Source organism: Amphiura filiformis, chromosome 7 (assembly GCF_039555335.1).
Source record: "Amphiura filiformis chromosome 7, Afil_fr2py, whole genome shotgun sequence".
NCBI lineage: Eukaryota > Metazoa > Echinodermata > Ophiuroidea > Amphilepidida > Amphiuridae > Amphiura > Amphiura filiformis.
In genome coordinates, this window is record NC_092634.1 from 60,964,132 (window position 1) to 60,983,850 (window position 19,719).

General features: G+C 37.4%; 1 protein-coding gene across 4 annotated transcripts in view; it reads right to left on the reverse strand.

Annotated features, from left to right (window-relative positions):
- The window catches only part of LOC140157427 (uncharacterized), a 38,755-nt gene that overhangs the window by 7,366 nt on the left and 11,670 nt on the right, over positions 1 to 19,719 (reverse strand). For all 4 annotated transcript variants that reach the window (XM_072180623.1, XM_072180625.1, XM_072180626.1 and 1 more), the window contains exons 2-4: positions 10,368 to 10,502; positions 3,039 to 3,128; positions 1,819 to 2,001 (exon numbers count right to left, since the gene is read on the reverse strand). Coding sequence is in view for 2 of the 4 variants with exons in the window: in XM_072180625.1 (XP_072036726.1) it covers positions 1,819 to 2,001; positions 3,039 to 3,128; positions 10,368 to 10,481 (387 nt within the window). In the remaining 2 variants the exon portion in view is untranslated. The remainder of the gene's footprint in view (positions 1 to 1,818; positions 2,002 to 3,038; positions 3,129 to 10,367; positions 10,503 to 19,719) is intronic.

Consider the following 19,719-nt stretch of genomic DNA (forward strand, 5'->3'; position numbering starts at 1 on the left):
CTCTTTCTTTTTTTCTTCTAAAGGCATTATTTCCTCAACTTTGACTGTCATTTCCTAGGAGCGGTGCTCCCCGCTCCCGCACAATTTGCATCCCTGCCTATTCATAAGTGAGGTGATAAAAATAATGTTAGTAATTATAGGCCAATTTCAGTCCTACCTATTGTATCCAAGATTATTGAAAGGGCTGTACATAATCAATTATATGAGTACTTAAACCATGCAAATATTCTCTCAAGTGCTCAATCTGGTTTCCGTGCCAATCACTCCACAACTACAACTCTTCTTGATGTTCAAGATTGTTCTAAATAATATGGATAATGGTTATGCTACAGGAATGATCTTTCTTGATTAAAAAAGAGCCTTTGATGTGGTAAACCATGATATACTTATTGATAAATTGGGGAGATATAGCATAAATGGCAATGAACTATTTTGGTTCAGATCCTATTTAAGCAACAGGTCTCAGGCTGTTAATGTAAATTCTACTGTTTCAAATTTTGAAGATATCAATATAGGTATTCCACAGGGATCAATTTTAGGACCATGGCTCTTTATAATTTTGTAAATTGTTTACCATCAACTGTAAATTGCAAAATAGTCATGTACGCTGATGACACAACCTTGATATGTCGAGCTAAGAATGAAGTTGATCTCCAAGCACATTGCAGTCAAACATGTGTAACGTAGCAAGGTGGTTAACAGCTAACAAACTTATTTTAAATGTAGATAAAACTAAATTAATGATCCTTGGTAACAATCATATTATAAATAAATTTAATAATGTAAAGTTCATATACAACAATTGCATTATTGAAAAGGTTGATGAGTTCAAATATCTGGGAGTTAAATTTGATTGCAATATGTCATGGTCCTCACACATTGATTATTTATCTAAAAATGTGTCAAAACGAATTGGTATTATTAGGAGTTGTAGGTATTTCCTTCCACATCACACTCTTGTTATGTTATCAAATGCTCTTGTAACTCCAAATTTTGATAATGCTAGTTCAGTGTGGTGTAATTTTACAAAATAGTTTAGCTAGAACAATTCTATCTGCTGATATTAGGACGCCAATAATAGATATGTTAAACTCAGTTGGGTGGATCCAACTAAGTGACAGGTGGAAAAATCATATGCTTATTCTTACATTTAAATGTTTAAGAAATCTAAGTCCTACATATTTATCATCTCAGTTTGAATTTGTTCATAATACTCATTCTCATGTAACCAGAAATCATTCTTCTAACACATTGATTGTTCCAAAATACAACACTAATTCTGGTTTGCGTACATTTCACGTCAGAGCTGCGCATATTTGGAACAATTTATCACCAATGATAAGAACTGATATGGAAAATATGTCTTTGAGACAATTCAAAACAAATGTTCTCATTTCATGTTAAAGTATATTGTATGAATTCCTTATTGTTATTGCATTTTTTATCTCATATTGTATCACTTTTGTGTACTATTATACTAGCGTATACTGTATTATACTATGAATATTATGTTTTGTATTAACTGAGGGCCTGCTTGGAAAGCAGTGCTGGTCACTGAAGTTGTTACCCCTTACCCGCAATAAAGAAAGAATAAACTAACTAAAACGCAATGTTTTTAATCACGCGAAATATCGTGCTTTACAATAATTAATTGGAACTTTAACAGTAAAAGGCCTTATAAGTGAAATATTTACTATTAAAATTAATTAATCATCAAGTGTTTAAAATATGTATTTCTAATTTAACTTGTAAAATACATTACATTTCTGTATAAGCAAACCATCATTGTAGTTTGTTTTAGAAACGATAAAAACTCACTTGTATTCGGCATATGTCATAAGATTTTTGATGACTGCAAGTCGGAGTTGGTTCAGAATGAAATATTTTGTTGGCAGTTTCACAGGAACCTTTGAAAGGCTTAATACGCTTGCAGGTTACATAAGATGGATGCTCGGAGTTGTCAAATCGTGGAACGGTACAAGTTTCATCTGAATCAAAAGCCTTTTACAAATCAATGAAAAAAGATTCGACATTCATGTTATGATGTGATGTCGTAATTTAAGCAGTATGGGATTTGCATAAGGAATATATCCCTATTTAAATATTAGTTTTCACTGATCACATTATCCCCTTTATTTTGAGCCAAACAAATGAGGTAAAACGAAGAAAATTGCTATTTCATTCCAGCGCCAACAATGCGTGTATTAGCTCTACGATCGTATACATGTATTATTGAGCGGAGCTTCACGCAACTGGGACGTATAAATAAGACCAATAGCGACATGCACACAATTTATACGTCAATGATTTAATGATTTTACCGTAATTAAAGCACTTCAGGCTTAGTCTATCACGTGATATTGGGCATTACAATCATGCAAAAAGTAGATATTCGAGAAAAATTGAGGGCATCGCGGTGGATAAGATATCTACGTCTTAGAACGGAGTAAAAAACATCAGGTGATATTAATACGTAAATACGCATAAAAAAGCTGCAAATAAAAATCTGTGCATTAAATTTTCAAACTACAAAGTGATATACGAGTGGATATTCAAACGTAGTGGTAGATAAAATGACACTATTTTTCGCTCACCTGGAACGTTTTCACTTGTTCGACTAGCGTCTTCAGCGGGTGGTGAATTGGTGATGCTGTGATGATATCTTGTCTACTGAGAAGATATCTTCCCGACTGTAGACAAGATATCATCACAGCATCACCTACAGCATCTACTGAAGACGCTAGTCGAACTAGTGAAAACGTTCCAGGTGAGCGAAAAATTAGTGTAAAGTTAAATTCTTTAATCACAAAGTGATAATTGACATTTTTCAATTGTCTGTATGAGTGTGAATGGATGCAACTATTTAAAGAAAACATCTGAATAGCTCTTAGGGCAAATCTGTCAAGGATTGTATGTCTCTCTTTATTCAACAAAACAAATTTGGGTTTCTTACTGGTACTAATCGGTACTTACATCAAAGCACGTCGTGTTTAAGATGGGGTCATTTTTTTATTTAAAAAAATTAATTACAAACTCACCGAAACATTATCAGCTCTGAAGACAGCACTCGTGTCATGTGTATTGCTGGCAGCGTAGAATTTAAATCTGAGCCACGGAGTATCACGATTCTATTTTTAATTGAAAATGAATATATTATATATAATATATATTATCGCTATATATAATATTGTGAGAAATTTGATGATGTATATACGTTGAGGTTGTCATACCGGAAATAATAAATGCACGGGAGAAATGTGATATGACGGACGTAGCAGTAACTTTATTGATATTGATAATTGCAAGCTTTCGACTATGTCTTCATCAGGCAACTCAACTACAAATAATTTATACGGGAACTAAATAATAATAAATAAACCAAAGTTAAAAGGTACGACATGAACAAGAAAATGCGTAGCACACAATGAGTGACGGTCGATAAACAAGCAGCAAAAAATGTACATGTCGGACCAGTGAAACACAGAAATAAATAATTAAAGTAAAATAAATAATAATTAATTAAATAGGGACCACACACGCAGAGTGGAACACACAAAAAACGAAAGCAAAAACAATAGGCACGACTCTACGTGTGTAGGACCAGTGTAAAATAACAACAAAGGAAAAAGTATAAACAAGGAGATCGATACCACATCGATAAGTAAGATGTAGGCCAAGCAAAGCCCAGCACAGAGCAAAACAAACCGACGATGTGGAAACGAGCTTACATAAACAAAACACAATTAAACTGAGTAAATAAAAAATATAATATACTCCTATATAATCTTAAATAAAATAGAATAAAATTACTTCAGATCTACAGCAACTTACATAGGACACTTAGACCAGAGCGATGAGATGTTGTGAGAACAAAGAACAAATGATAATAAATGACGGGCTCTGTATATAATATATAAAGTCTGCACAAAAAGAAACTCAGCTGTTATAAACACGCCTATACCTTCGGAACTAATAATTGTTTTCACATTATTTCAACATAAAAAGAAGACTGGTTTATTTACGCGCACTTTGATACCTAATTTGTCCAATTTTGTTCAATATTAACAATGCAGCAGTGTTTTGGTAGAAAAATAGCCGAATATAAAAGTTGCAGCTATTTGTATTGATTTTGAAGTGAGCGTGAAGATAATGGCGGGCTTTACGTGCTACCGTGCTGGCATAATAACCATTGATCGCTGTAAACTGCAACTTTTAAAGGCTTTTTAAAATCGGGTATTTCTCTTTAAAAACACTACTGTGTTGTTAATATTGAACAACATTTGACAAATGTGGTATCAAAATGCGTGTAAATAATTCATCCTTCCCTCTATGTTAAAATATTTTGAAAACAATTATTAGTTCTGAAGCTATAGTCGTGTTTATAACAGCTGAGTTTCTTTTTGTGCAGACTTTATATTACCGCTACACAGTGTCATCTCTCCGATATCTTCATGGCAGAAAATGCCATGGTAGGGTGAATCCACAGCCACGAATGGCCATTGTGTTCCCACCTGTTTAATAGTTTTAAACATATAATAGGCTGAATGACATCCGACTAAGGCTAATGACATTAGCCTGTGACTGACCTCTGTACGGTCAGCGAGCATACATACGCCATTGTCATACACGGCTTTTAACTGCCTTTACGATAGTCTCCTACACAGTCAGTTTGTGTCAGTCGGTCTGACACTCGTCGATCCTGTATGTTCGTGATAGCCACATACAGTCTGGCCCGAGACTACCTCCACGAGGGTCTACGCTGCGCTATATAAAATCTGATGATTTTGGTCACTTTTCAGCTCAAGACGCACGCTAGTTTTTCAAAGCGCAACCTAACGAAGATAATATATGTTGAACATATATGTTCAAGTGCAAGGAACCACATCTGGTTTCTTTATACGAAATCATTTACGGGAGATATTCATCATTTTCCACCCCGGTATCAAAAGATTTATCGTCTGAATATCAATCGTACATATCACATTTACGTGTATCGATCCCGTGTATTCATTTCAGTGTCCTTGGCTGTACTAATGTAATTATAAATAAATAAATAAATAAATAAATAAATGTAGACATTTATATAGCGCTTTATGCCTCTAAGCGCTTTACATTTATTCCGCCGTCATTAGAATATGTCGGAACCACGTTTGCAGCCTACAAGTGGCGCAGGGTCCATCAGTACAACGACTGTGACTACCCCTAACAGCTTCCCATTGCACCTGGGTGGGGTGAGGCAAGCGAGGCAAAGCGCCTTGCCCAAGGGCGCAACACGGTGGTGGGACGGGGAATCGAACCCACGCACGTCGAGCAAGCTCTCAGATTATGAGTCCAAGGCCGTAACCACTGAGCCACCGTGCCCTCGGTTAACCGGGCGATGTCGGTGTGCGGGGTGGAAAATGATGAATATCTCCCGTAAATGATTTCGTATAAAGAAACCAGATGTGGTTCCTTGCACTTGAACATATATGTTCAACATATATTATCTTCGTTAGGGAGTGTTCAGAAATACTTTGGTGGGGGGGCTGGTAAAAGGGAGGGGGCCAAAAAGTTTTGGACCTTAAAAGAGGGGGGGACCAAAAAGTTTTAGGTGGTAGGAAAGGGGGGGGGGGCAAAAAAGTTTTCCTCTTCAAAACCCAACATTTTCGCGCGCTTCGCGCGCATTAACACCCTCTATATCACTTTTAATACGGGCAAGTTGGGGTTTTCAGTGCTTTTGTTTGAAACAATGATGGCACTTAGTGTACACATATCTATTAATTAATATAACATTAAAGATGATCAGCAACATCTGGGTTGGTCTAAGAAATACTGGCACTTTTTATCATAGAATGTTATATCTCTTCAAAGTAGGCTACCGTACCAATCTGATCAAAATACAACTAAATCAAGAAAATATTGCAAATAAATTGGATTTCTTTGCACGTAAACTGCACACTTCAGTTTACTATTTCTCATTGCAAAATTATTTTGTACACATAGGCCCATGGGTAGATTTACCATAGGGCAGAGTGGGCACAGGCCCAGGTACCACGGTCTTTGGGGGCCAAAACTGATACCTGTGTACATTTGCGTGACCAAATTAATCTCATATTTGACCATTATAGCTTTATAAATTAGTTCAAATTTTAACAATATTTGACCATTCAAGCTTCAATATGGCCAAATTTTTGGCGCAGTTCGCGCGCATTTGTACTATCATAATAGCCACGAATCAAAATTATGCTGATGTGCCTATGAACCTCCAAATAAATCATCTATTTCATTTATCCCTGTAAAATCAGATAAACACCCTGATTTGGGACAAATCTAAAAGTATAAAATGAAAATTTCCTTGTGCTTGTATTTCATGTGCAATTGTCCCATGCACCGGGAATGTTTCAAACATTTGCCTCCCTCAATGACATGTGTCCCAGATACCATACCACTGGAAACAAGACTATTAAGTATGTTTGTTATACGATAATGGGGAGGGGGGTCAAAAAGTTTTGTCTGTCAAAAGAGGGGGTCAAAAAAGTTTAGCGGTCCATCGAGGGGGGGGGGGTCAAAAAAGTTTTCGAGCGAAAAATTTGAGGAAGACCAGCCCCCCCCACCAAAGTATTTCTGAACACTCCCTTAGGTTGCGCTTTGAAAAACTAGCGTGCGTCTTGAGCTGAAAAAGTGACCAAAATCATCAGATTTTATATAGCGCAGCGTAGACCCTCGTGGGGGTTGTCTCGGGCCAGACTGTATGTGGCTATCACGAACATACAGGATCGACGAGTGTCAGACCGACTGACACAAACTGACTGTGTAGGAGTCTATCGTAAAGGCAGTTAAAAGCATATGACAATGGCGTATGTATGCTCGCTGACCGTAAACAGCTAATGTCATTAGCCTTAGTCGGATGTCCTTCAGCCTATTATGTGTTTAAAAGCTATTAAACAGGTGGGAACACAATCGCCATTCGTGGCCATTGGCGTACGCAGGGGGGTGTTACGGTGTGAAACACCCCTTGGATCTGTCCAAAAAAATTAAAATGGGGGAGAAAAGGCAAAGAAAGAGAGAGACAGAGAGAGAGAGAGAGAGAGAGAGAGAGAGAGGGGAGAGAGGGGGAAATGGGAAGAGGAGAGGAGGAGATGAGCAAGGCATATGGGACATATTATTACATACTACCCCGCCCACACAAATTTATCTCACCCCTAGGCCTATACCCGGTATTGACCGGAAACGTACGCAGCTGTACGTAAATGTGTCAATACATCAGTGTTAACACCCCCCACATCATTACACCTTTACCCTGGTAACGTACGTACGTAAAGGTTTTAATTGTTAATTGACATGGATATAGGGCCTTATGATGTTAAAACCAACACCTCTCCACATCACACCCCACACCCTACCCCCGGACCCTACCCCGGCAACATACGTAAAAGGTTTTAATTGTGCAAATTGAGTTCGGGCCCTTTTTTCTGTTTGAAGCAATGATTTAAATAGTGTAAAAATTATGCACCAAATGGCTTCAATCGGACCTTCATTTTGCAAAATTTTCGAACTTCTGCAGGAGGCAAAACTCATGTTCACGAAAGGCTTCATGTACCGTTATTTCACCAATTTTCGGCTTTTTCAAACTAAAATTTTACACACTAATCATGCTAATAGTCCCAAAATGATCCACCAAATCGCTTCAATTAGGTCTTCATTTTGCAAAGGTTTTTAATTCTGAGGGGGCACATCCCCCTCAGACACCCCCCTGCACAGTGGATAAACAAGCAGCCATTTTTGATTCTCAGTGCTTTCGATATTTACCAATTTGTGTTTAACACAATTTATAGGCCTACAACTGAAGAAAAAACTTGTTCACGAAAGGCTTCATGGACCGTCATTTCACAAATTTTCGGCTTTTTCAATTAAAATTTTACACACTAATAGTGCCAAAATTGTCCACCAAATCGCTTCAATTAGGTCTTCATTTTCCAAAAGTTTCTAATTCTGAGGGGGGCACATCCCACCTCAGACTCCCCCCTTAGTATTTTTATCATCACACCCCCCTTGAAAAATTCCTGCGTACGCGCATGTTCGTGGCTGTGGATTCACCCTACCATGGCATTTTCTGCCATGAAGATATCGGGCCGATGACACTGTGCCCCGGTATCAAAAGATTTATCGTCTGAATATCAATCGTGCATAGCACATTTACGTGTATCGATCCCGTGTATTCCTTTCAGTGTCTCAGGCTGTACTAATGTAATAACCGGGCGATGTTGGTGTGCGCTAAATATGGATATCCAACTAGATTATCCCGCATGGCAAGAAAAAGTAATTGCCACGAAATATGGATACATATAAAGAACCTTAAACTACAAATAAAACCCCTGATAACGGACAGGGCTTGAAGAATGAGTGAAACTATGGGGTTTTAAATAAAAATCCCTTTAAAAAGGGATGTACCGGCAAAAGGATGAATTACAATGAGTAACATAAGATTTCGTTTTTAAAATATAAATATACAGTAAAAATAATTTTTAAGTGTAAAGATTATGGTTGTATTTTGAGCCAAATTCCATTTGTTGCTATTCTCTCAAAATCAGTCTTTACGTTGTTAGATACATTTGAAATAAGATGAAATAAATTCCAAACATTTGGCACCAAATGTGATCATTTGGTACCAAATGTGATGTGATCCCTTCTACATCCTTACGATTTTCGGAAGCTAATTCATTAGCGATTTTCCCAATAGTTTATGTTACACCCTGTTTTGTATTCTTCTTTCACACTATACTTTCGTCAAAACTGTCTATATAGTATAATTGTGATTGCACAAATGAAATTTTTAAAAGCAAACAACATTCGCATCTTTTAGTATAGATACATTCATAACAATCGGGTTTTGAAAATTTAAACATACAGAATATTAAACACTATATCAAGAATATTTTTTAGAACTATATAAACAACACATATATTATAGGACTACACATACTGAAACCCAAAAGCTATTGTATTAATTTTGTTCTGATTTATGTCATCATTATTATACCAAAATATATGAAGTTAATCAACTTATCAAAAAGAAGGTAATTGTTTATCATGTGTGAGTGCAAATAGCTTTTGCAGCAGGCTTTTGATTAAGGGCATAACATTACACCCTCTTCTATCCTAACATCTAATTATTATCCTATGAAACTCCTAAATGTAGAACCAACTGTCCTGCCAATTATTCTCTCCCACCAATTTCCAATTAATTTTCATGTGTAAGTTTTCTGGAATAGATATAATGATATCAAAACAGTTTCATTAACTTATAGCAAGATTGCTTTTAGATAACCTTGACCCTGCTTGAAAAGCACTATGACCACACACTGACACATCACAGATATTGGAACTTGTACTGAGTATTATATTGTCCCCTGTGCTGTATACTCTAAAAGGTCAATGTGCATGGTAAGAGGACCAGCGAATTTGACAAATTTTCAATTTAGAAAGAAAGTTCCTAAAATATTATACTAATTTTACTTTAGTAATGCAAAATCAACTCAAAACATCTGTTGTCTTCACACACCAATTTTGGTATTTCTATTTGCCTTGACAACTCGATCATTTTTTGACAATATTTTCTGTTTTGTTCATACACTATCTAATAGAAAGTTAGAAACAACAACAAACTTGAGCCAATTAATAAGTACCGGCCAGCTGTGGCTGGCCGGTACAAAAAAGTATTATTCTATGGTGTCAATGTCACTGTGGTTTCCTGCTCTGTGGGCCCATCTGTATTGGAACTCACTTGGAGTGTTTAGGCGTAGTATGGGAGTCTCCGGCATCGGGCCTGCCGGCCCTGCGGCCTTGATGTTTCTGTTGATACTAGGTGCCCAATATCCCGGGCCCAATATCAACAAAAACATCAAAGTGGCAGGGCCAGTTAGGCCTGAGACCGGAGACTACCATACGCTTACGATGACTAAACACTCCATGTGAGTTCCAATACATAAGAGCCCACAGGGCAACAAAGCACAGTGGCCTTGACACCATGGAAATGCGAGGACATCAAAATGGTCCTCACTTGTTTACTGTCCTCACATTGTACATATAATATAGAATAATGTCCTCACTTATATTGGTTTACAATTACACTACTTACATATATACACATAAACACCCCTACACACATGCACGCACCCTAACACCTATGTTTGAATCCATCATTGCTCATTTGAACACAGTTACTCGTCTTGGAGTCGTCTAATAATTGACTGGTTCAAGAATGATCTGAATCAAAAGCCTTTTGCAAACCAATAGAAAAAAAAAACCAGCATTGTCCCAACATCATGGGATGTGAAATTATTTTATTATTAAGGTTTTTATTTTTATTTTTTAGTTCCCTTTAGTACCTGACTAGCGTGTCCTTTGTATGTGTAGCTATTCGTCACCCAGAAGCTGATAACAATGATATTGCAAATAGCATATACAGCCAGAGCAGCAGATATCAATTGCTTGTTGACCATTTTCCTACGCCAATCAGCTTACTGCAATTTAAAAAAAACAGCGATAATAATAACAACATTTATTTGATATCAGAAGGATATTCTTCGTATTCAGAAATCCGAATGCAATTCGATATATCTGATGTGCTCTCATGTCCCACAATAAATACTGTCCAAACGTTCATACCCCACTCCTTAACGTGACTGTGTACTATAGATGTTTTTTCTTTCGCGAAATTGAGATTTTTTTAAATATGTATGTACTTTGTACTGTTTTTTTTAGATACAAGGAAAGAAAATCCAGATTTGTAAACCCCAACTGCACTATTTTATGGATTTTATTTCACTTTTTCACTCGTGTTCGCAATTTAAAGGAAATGAAATAATTATTTGTTGTACCATCCAATGTCTATGGTACCAGTGGAGTACAAGCGCGCAACAACGCATCGCGTTACGTAGTTTCGCAATTTGTTTACGCACAGATACGCTACGCATACGCGACGCTTATCTGCATGCGTGGCGCATCCTATATGGAAGTACTGATTTCACAAAAACCTACGTGTCAAATGGCTCCGTTTTAGCTGATAAAATGGTTTTTTTAAAGTTTTAAAGATTTAAAGATTAAGTTATGAATGGATTTCGATCAAACTTCTCAAGGGACTGACTTACCCAATGTTTAACTAATCTTAAGTTGAAAAAACGAGAGTTGCCTTATTCTCCTATGAGCTTCGATCATAGTGAAAAATGCGACCACTTGAAACTTCAACGGCCATTATTTTAATGCTTATTTTCTCCGTGAAATGACGATTTAGGTACACGATGACTCAATAAATGTAGCATTTTTTATGGCGGATAAAAATCTTGTATACTTTCATATAATACCTTACGTGAACAATTAGTTAATAATAGTTAATAAGTTATGGGACTTTGACTACATGCATGTCTGAGATTACACAGCTGCCTTAAACAAGCATACATTTCCAAAATAGAACCGATATTGTTCATAGAACATAGAACAGTGACCCAGCAAACACAAAACGTTTTCGACATCATTCGCAAAAGGTTATAAAAGGTTGCCAGAAAACGTTTAAATGTCGGGTTATATAAAGGGTACATTAATGGTATAAAACGTTTTCATAACATTAAATAACATTTGTTGGTAATTTACTGCACAGCAAACACACATATTTTACAGAAAACGTTTAAATGTCGGGTTATATAAAGGGTATAAAAACGTTTTAATAACATTCCAAAAACATTTTTGCAAGAAATGTTTGCCCAAAATATTTACAATAACGTTTTTAAAATGTTTTCACGTCCTTTATAACTCGACATTTAAATGTTATTAAAACGTTTTGTAAAAAAACATTTTAAGAACATTTCTTTGTTTGCTGGGTGCAAATATTTTAACATAATTTTATTTAAGTGTTGACAAAATATTTGGCCAAAAATGTTTGCAAAAATAGTTTACAATGTCATTTAGAAACCATTTTAAAAATATTGTTGTAGTGTGTTTTCATACAAAACGTTTTAAACGATTTCGTGACTTTTATATAACCCGACATTTTAATGTTATTAAAACGTTTTTACCTAAACCAAAACCCAAAATATAACTTATTTAAAACGTTTTAAAATCGTTTTTGTGTTTCATTACTCGTTGACTGCCGATAAAACGCCCAATAAAGACTTAGTCACCGGACCGCGCCGGCCAGTTAAAGTACATGCCCTATCACACCACTCCACACCATACATAAATTCTCCCAGTCACATTTCCCAAATATGAAATTAAAAAAGTCAAATTTTAATTTACTTCTTTTAAAGTTTGGCAGAGGCGGGGTTCGAACTCACGGCGCAACGCTTAGTACTCTATGAGCCTAGCGCCTTAGACCACTAGGCCACTTGTCTTCTTGTTATTCAGCTGAAACTTATTTAAAAATATAATCGCAACTTCAACATAGGCCTACCACGTGACAAGCAAAGGCAGAAAACGTATTATATTTTGGAATTTTATCTGCTTAAAACATTAATGTGTATTATAATAGAGCTACCATTATTTATATTGTTGAATTCTCAAGCGCATAGAGACAATTAATACGAGCGTCCTATGATACATACACAATACATAAAATCGATTTTGATCTTCGGCATTACTCGGTGACCTCCGATAAAACGCCCAATAACGCCGGTCAGTTAAAAAAAATGCTTAAGTACATGCCCTATTGAGATAAGCAATCCTTTTGTGATATGTCCATTCATCCATATAATAATAGCAATCAGATTTTTGGATGGATGTTTTACACAGTGATTGGAGAAGAAGCTATGTAAATAATCAAAAGTACATGTCTACAAATTGACAAGGACAACTCCTTTTGTCAAAATTGTTTTCACCTATTTCTCAGTATGTTAATTAATCCGATTAATTACGTAATTTCGCCAGCGTATGATATATCAGTACTAATATGTAGGCCCAAGGAGGTTAGATATAGAAAGAAGAGGAAATAGATTACGTATCGCATAGGGAGGAAGAAAAAAAAAGGAGGGGGGGGGGGAAGGAGAGAGAGGGAGAGGGAGACCGATGGAGTCACAGGGCTCTAAATTACATAGGCGTAGATCGGGGGTGGCTGGGGGGATAAATGCCCCCAATATTTTGCCAGGGGGGATGGTCAATATAATCACCCCCCAATATTGACGCCTGTGTATTGGTTTGTGTCGAAATTAACCTCATATTTGGCCATTTTATAGCCACATAATGCCATTTTTAGCGCTTTGCGCGAATTTATTCCACTTTTGTCCCATATTTCACCAGTTTAGTTTCAATAGGCCTATGCTAAAATTTTCGCGCGCATTTGTACCATAAGGTTCACTGTACTGGGTACTTTAAAAAATCCTAACCTAACCTAAAACATAACTTTAACCCTTAGATTGGAGCTCTACTAGAAGTAAAAATATAGATAGTGAACGAATTTAGTATTTCTATATCTATGTGAGAATGATACAATAGAGGCCCTGCATGAAATTATTGATTGGCTCCAAACAAAGGTTTTCAACCGGTGTCCTTCACCGTAGTTATGGCGGAGTGCAGTCCATTCAATCAAATGTTGTCATCAACCTATTTGATCGTAGTGCAGGATTATGTGTGTGAGACGAACTGTCACGGTAGATTGCAATCATGCTTTTGTTGAATGCATTTGAGTAGTCCGCCATATTTACGGGATGATACGTCGCATGCAAGGCCTCTATATGACATGATGAACATAGTCATTGATGCATCAGTTTTAAAATAGACTAGGCGGTTACCCATATTTGGCGGTTCTCGTCTGGGCGCGATTACCAGGCTGATGGTGACATGCCCATATGACAATTTTACTAATTTGACCTCAGATGACCCCAGGGTGACATTGGATGACCCCAAAATGACCTAAACTTATAACTCTAAATGTTGACTGTACCTACCAAGTTTCATGCCCATATATGAGCTTTTACTAATTTGACCTCAGATGACCCGTGGTGACCTTGGATGACCCCAAAATGACCTTCAAAAATGCTGCTTTAAATGTTGACTGTACCTACCAAGTTTCATGCCCATACGACACTTTTTAGTAATTTGACCTTAGATGACCCCTGGGAGGGGACCCCGTGGTCGGATGACTTAACGAACATAGACATCTTCTTGCCAGGACAGAACTACACCCACCCACCGAGTTTGAGCCCCGTAGGACCTAGTTTCATGCCCATATGACAGTTTTTAGTAATTTGACCTCAAATGACCCCTGGGAGGGAGCCCCGGGGTCGGACGACTTAACGAACATAAACATCTTCTTGCCAGGACAGAACTACACCCACCCACCGAGTTTGAGTCCCGTACGACCTAGTTTCATGCCCATATGACAGTTTGTAGTCATTTGACCTCAAATGACCCCTGGGAGGGGGCCCCAGGGTCGGATGACTTAACGAACATAAACATCTTCTTGCCAGGACAGAACGTCACCCACCCACCGAGTTTGAGTCCCGTACGACCTAGTTTCATGCCCATATGACAGTTTTTAGTCATTTGACCTCAAATGACCCCTGGGAGGGGGCCCCGGGGTCGGATGACTTAACGAACATAAACTTCTTCTTGCCAGGACAGAACTACACCCACCCAGTGGTTTGAGCCCCGTACGACCTACGACGGCCTCACATTAGCAGTCACAGACAAAACCTAAATCTACAGAATATATCCATTACTCGTCGATACTCGAAAGAGCTCAAAATAAATAACTTAGAAAATTTTCTTGATGTCCTTTAACATGTTTTCATAGTTAACCATCGTTAGCCATGGATATCTATCATGAGAACTGACCGGTGACTAAGTCCGATTTATTGGGACGTTTATCGGCAGTCAACGAGTAATGGCTGGGGATACTGAGACGAAGAGGAGGCGAGTAGCGTAATGCAGGATGAGTCCAAAGTGTAATAGTCTGAGTTTGAGTTTTTTAAATGTTATGCTATGTGTCTTATATTGGCAGGCGGCGAGTGGCATGATGGTCGGAGAGAGCTGGCAAAACCGCTCGGCCGTATGGCATTTTCCATATACTCGGTTAGTTTTGTGGGGTTCATTATCGAACCCCAACGGTTTGAGCTTGTATTTATGTTATTTATTAACATAGGCCTATTTGTTTGTGATATTTCAAGCGTTTTAAAATTTAATAGGGATGGATATGTTCCCTCCATTCAGAGACGCTAAAGAGATACATTTGACTAAGAATATTTAGAGCGGCAGAAATATGCGATCCTTCAAGTTAAAAGCATGAAAATATGAAGTTGATGTTATAGTGTACGGTTCGAAGATTTGAAAATCATGATGCACTGATAAGTAAAGTTCTGAGACTCCGTTATAGTTTGAAGAATACCAAAAATTAGTACGGTGGTATATATGGAGCTCCAAGAAGAATTAGGACTGATTTCACGAATAGCGTTGTAGAGTATTTGTTAAAGGATTGTAGGGAACAATACTAGTTCCATGCATTTTGATATAAAATGCCCGACACGTGTTTCGATCCTCTCGTGGGTAGGCGGGATCTCATCAGGAGCGGCCTTAAGATGTATGATACTCAATAATGTATCTTCCGTGAGATGAAAAGACAATATATAGTCAGTTCATGCGTTGGTTGACGAAATGCACATTATGGTGATTATAATTAATCGTTTCAAGAAGAATAAGGAAGTCACCATTAAAACACTATGTTTTGTACCTTGATGCATGGTTGTAAGAAGTTGAGATGCCGAGATATTCGATATAAGTTATAAACATTGGTACGGTAGGCATCAATGGCGGAGAGCGTAAAGGTTGTTGACTTGTACTAACTGCTACTACTGTGCAGAAAAAGTTGTGCAATGTACATGTACAGGCAAAATACACGTATGATAATATCGTGGTAACAACATTGATATTATACAGTCCATGCATATGTATTGCCTGTAAAACTGACCATATTATTGAGATCCAAATATCCTCCTGGTACAGCATGAAGTAAAACATTCTTAAGATGACAGATATTTCAATGTAAAGATGATGAAATTGAAACATTCCAATGCGTAGTCTGTCACGGTTGTGCTCCGACTGTACAGTGTACAAGGAGGGTGGAGGTCAAGAAATCAAACGTAGGTGTAGAGGTTAAGTCGTTGGTTGCCATAGACACCGTAATCGGTTAACTTCAAAATTGTCCCGGGAAAATGTAAAGTTGTGTAGGTAGCGAAGGATCATTTTTGAATATGTTTATCAAGTAAATGGATTAGGTAGTAAAAAGCTGATAGCACTCTAAAGATCCTAGAGTCCTAATGACAACGGATACTTTGGGACCATAATCCCACCACAAAGTCCCCTAAAGGGAGCTAGGGGTGAAAATCAAAACATAATAGGGATGGATATGTTCCCTCCATTCAGAGACGCTAAAGAGATACATTTGACTAAGAATATTTAGAGCGGCAGAAATATGCGATCCTTCAAGTTAAAAGCATGAAAATATGAAGTTGATGTTATAGTGTACGGTTCGAAGATTTGAAAATCATGATGCACTGATAAGTAAAGTTCTGAGACTCCGTTATAGTTTGAAGAATACCAAAAATTAGTACGGTGGTATATGGAGCTCCAAGATGAATTAGGACTGATTTCATGAATAGCGTTGTAGAGTATTTGTTAAAGGATTGTAGGGAACAATACTAGTTCCATGCATTTTGATATAAAATGCCCGACACGTGTTTCGATCCTCTCGTGGGTAGGCGGGATCTCATCAGGAGCGGCCTTAAGATGTATGATACTCAATAATGTATCTTCCGTGAGATGAAAAGACAATATATAGTCAGTTCATGCGTTGGTTGACGAAATGCACATTATGGTGATTATAATTAATCGTTTCAAGAAGAATAAGGAAGTCACCATTAAAACACTATGTTTTGTACCTTGATGCATGGTTGTAAGAAGTTGAGATGCCGAGATATTCGATATAAAGTTATAAACATTGGTACGGTAGGCATCAATGGTGGAGAGCGTAAAGGTTGTTGACTTGTACTAACTGCTACTACTGTGCAGAAAAAGTTGTGCAATGTACATGTACAGGCAAAATACACGTATGATAATATCGTGGTAACAACATTGATATTATACAGTCCATGCATATGTATTGCCTGTAAAACTGACCATATTATTGAGATCCAAATATCCTCCTGGTACAGCATGAAGTAATACATTCTTAAGATGACATATATTTCAATGTAAAGATGATGAAATTGAAACATTCCAATGCGTAGTCTGTCACGGTTGTGCTCCGACTGTACAGTGTACAAGGAGGGTGGAGGTCAAGAAATCAAACGTAGGTGTAGAGGTTAAGTCGTTGGTTGCCATAGACACCGTAATCGGTTAACTTCAAAATTGTCCCGGAAAATGTAAAGTTGTGTAGGTAGCGAAGGATCATTTTTTATTTTGTTTATCAAGTAAATGGATTAGGTAGTAAAAAGCTGATAGCACTCTAAAGATCCTAGAGTCCTAATGACAACGGATACTTTGGGACCATAATCCCACCACAAAGTCCCCCAAAGGGAGCTAGGGGTGAAAATCAAAACATAATAGGGATGGATATGAGCTGATATGTTCCCTCCATTCAGAGACGCTAAAGAGATACATTTGACTAAGAATATTTAGAGCGGCAGAAATATGCGATCCTTCAAGTTAAAAGCATGAAAATATGAAGTTGATGTTATAGTGTACGGTTCGAAGATTTAATAATATAATATAATAGGGATGGATATGTTCCCGGGACAATTTTGAAGTTAACCGATTACGGTGTCTATGGCAACCAACGACTTAACCTCTACACCTACGTTTGATTTCTTGACCTCCACCCTCCTTGTACACTGTACAGTCGGAGCACAACCGTGACAGACTACGCATTGGAATGTTTCAATTTCATCATCTTTACATTCAAATATCTGTCATCTTAAGAATGTTTTACTTTTTCTGCACAGTAGTAGCAGTTAGTACAAGTCAACAACCTTTACGCTCTCCGCCATTGATGCCTACCGTACCAATGTTTATAACTTTATATCGAATATCTCGGCATCTCAACTTCTTACAACCATGCATCAAGGTACAAAACATAGTGTTTTAATGGTGACTTCCTTATTCTTCTTGAAACGATTAATTATAATCACCATAATGTGTATTTCGTCAACCAACGCATGAACTGACTATATATTGTCTTTTCATCTCACGGAAGATACATTATTGAGTATCATACATCTTAAGGCCGCTCCTGATGAGATCCCGCCTACCCACGAGAGGATCGAAACACGTGTCGGGCATTTTATATCAAAATGCATGGAACTGCTATTGTTCCCTACAATCCTTTAACAAATACTCTACAACGCTATTCATGAAATCAGTCCTAATTCATCTTGGAGCTCCATATACCACCGTACTAATTGTTGGTATTCTTCAAACTATAACGGAGTCTCAGAACTTTACTTATCAGTGCATCATGATTTTCAAATCTTCGAACCGTACACTATAACATCAACTTCATATTTTCATGCTTTTAACTTGAAGGATCGCATATTTCTGCCGCTCTAAATATTCTTAGTCAAATGTATCTCTTTAGCGTCTCTGAATGGAGGGAACATATCCATCCCTATTATGTTTTGATTTTCACCCCTAGCTCCCTTTAGGGGACTTTGTGGTGGGATTATGGTCCCAAAGTATCCGTTGTCATTAGGACTCTAGGATCTTTAGAGTGCTATCAGCTTTTTACTACCTAATCCATTTACTTGATAAACATATTCAAAAATGATCCTTCGCTACCTACACAACTTTACATTTTCCCGGACAATTTTGAAGTTAACCGATTACGGTGTCTATGGCAACCAACGACTTAACCTCTACACCTACGTTTGATTTCTTGACCTCCACCCTCCTTGTACACTGTACAGTCGGAGCACAACCGTGACAGACTACGCATTGGAATGTTTCAATTTCATCATCTTTACATTGAAATATCTGTCATCTTAAGAATGTTTTACTTCATGCTGTACCAGGAGGATATTTGGATCTCAATAATATGGTCAGTTTTACAGGCAATACATATGCATGGACTGTATAATATCAATGTTGTTACCACGATATTATCATACGTGTATTTTGCCTGTACATGTACATTGCACAACTTTTTCTGCACAGTAGTAGCAGTTAGTACAAGTCAACAACCTTTACGCTCTCCGCCATTGATGCCTACCGTACCAATGTTTATAACTTTATATCGAATATCTCGGCATCTCAACTTCTTACAACCATGCATCAAGGTACAAAACATAGTGTTTTTATGGTGACTTCCTTATTCTTCTTGAAACGATTAATTATAATCACCATAATATGCATTTCGTCAACCAACGCATGAACTGACTATATATTGTCTTTTCATCTCACGGAAGATACATTATTGAGTATCATACATCTTAAGGCCGCTCCTGATGAGATCCCGCCTACCCACGAGAGGATCGAAACACGTGTCGGGCATTTTATATCAAAATGCATGGAACTAGTATTGTTCCCTACAATCCTTTAACAAATACTCTACAACGCTATTCATGAAATCAGTCCTAATTCATCTTGGAGCTCCATATACCACCGTACTAATTTTTGGTATTCTTCAAACTATAACGGAGTCTCAGAACTTTATACTTATCAGTGCATCATGATTTTCAAATCTTCGAACCGTACACTATAACA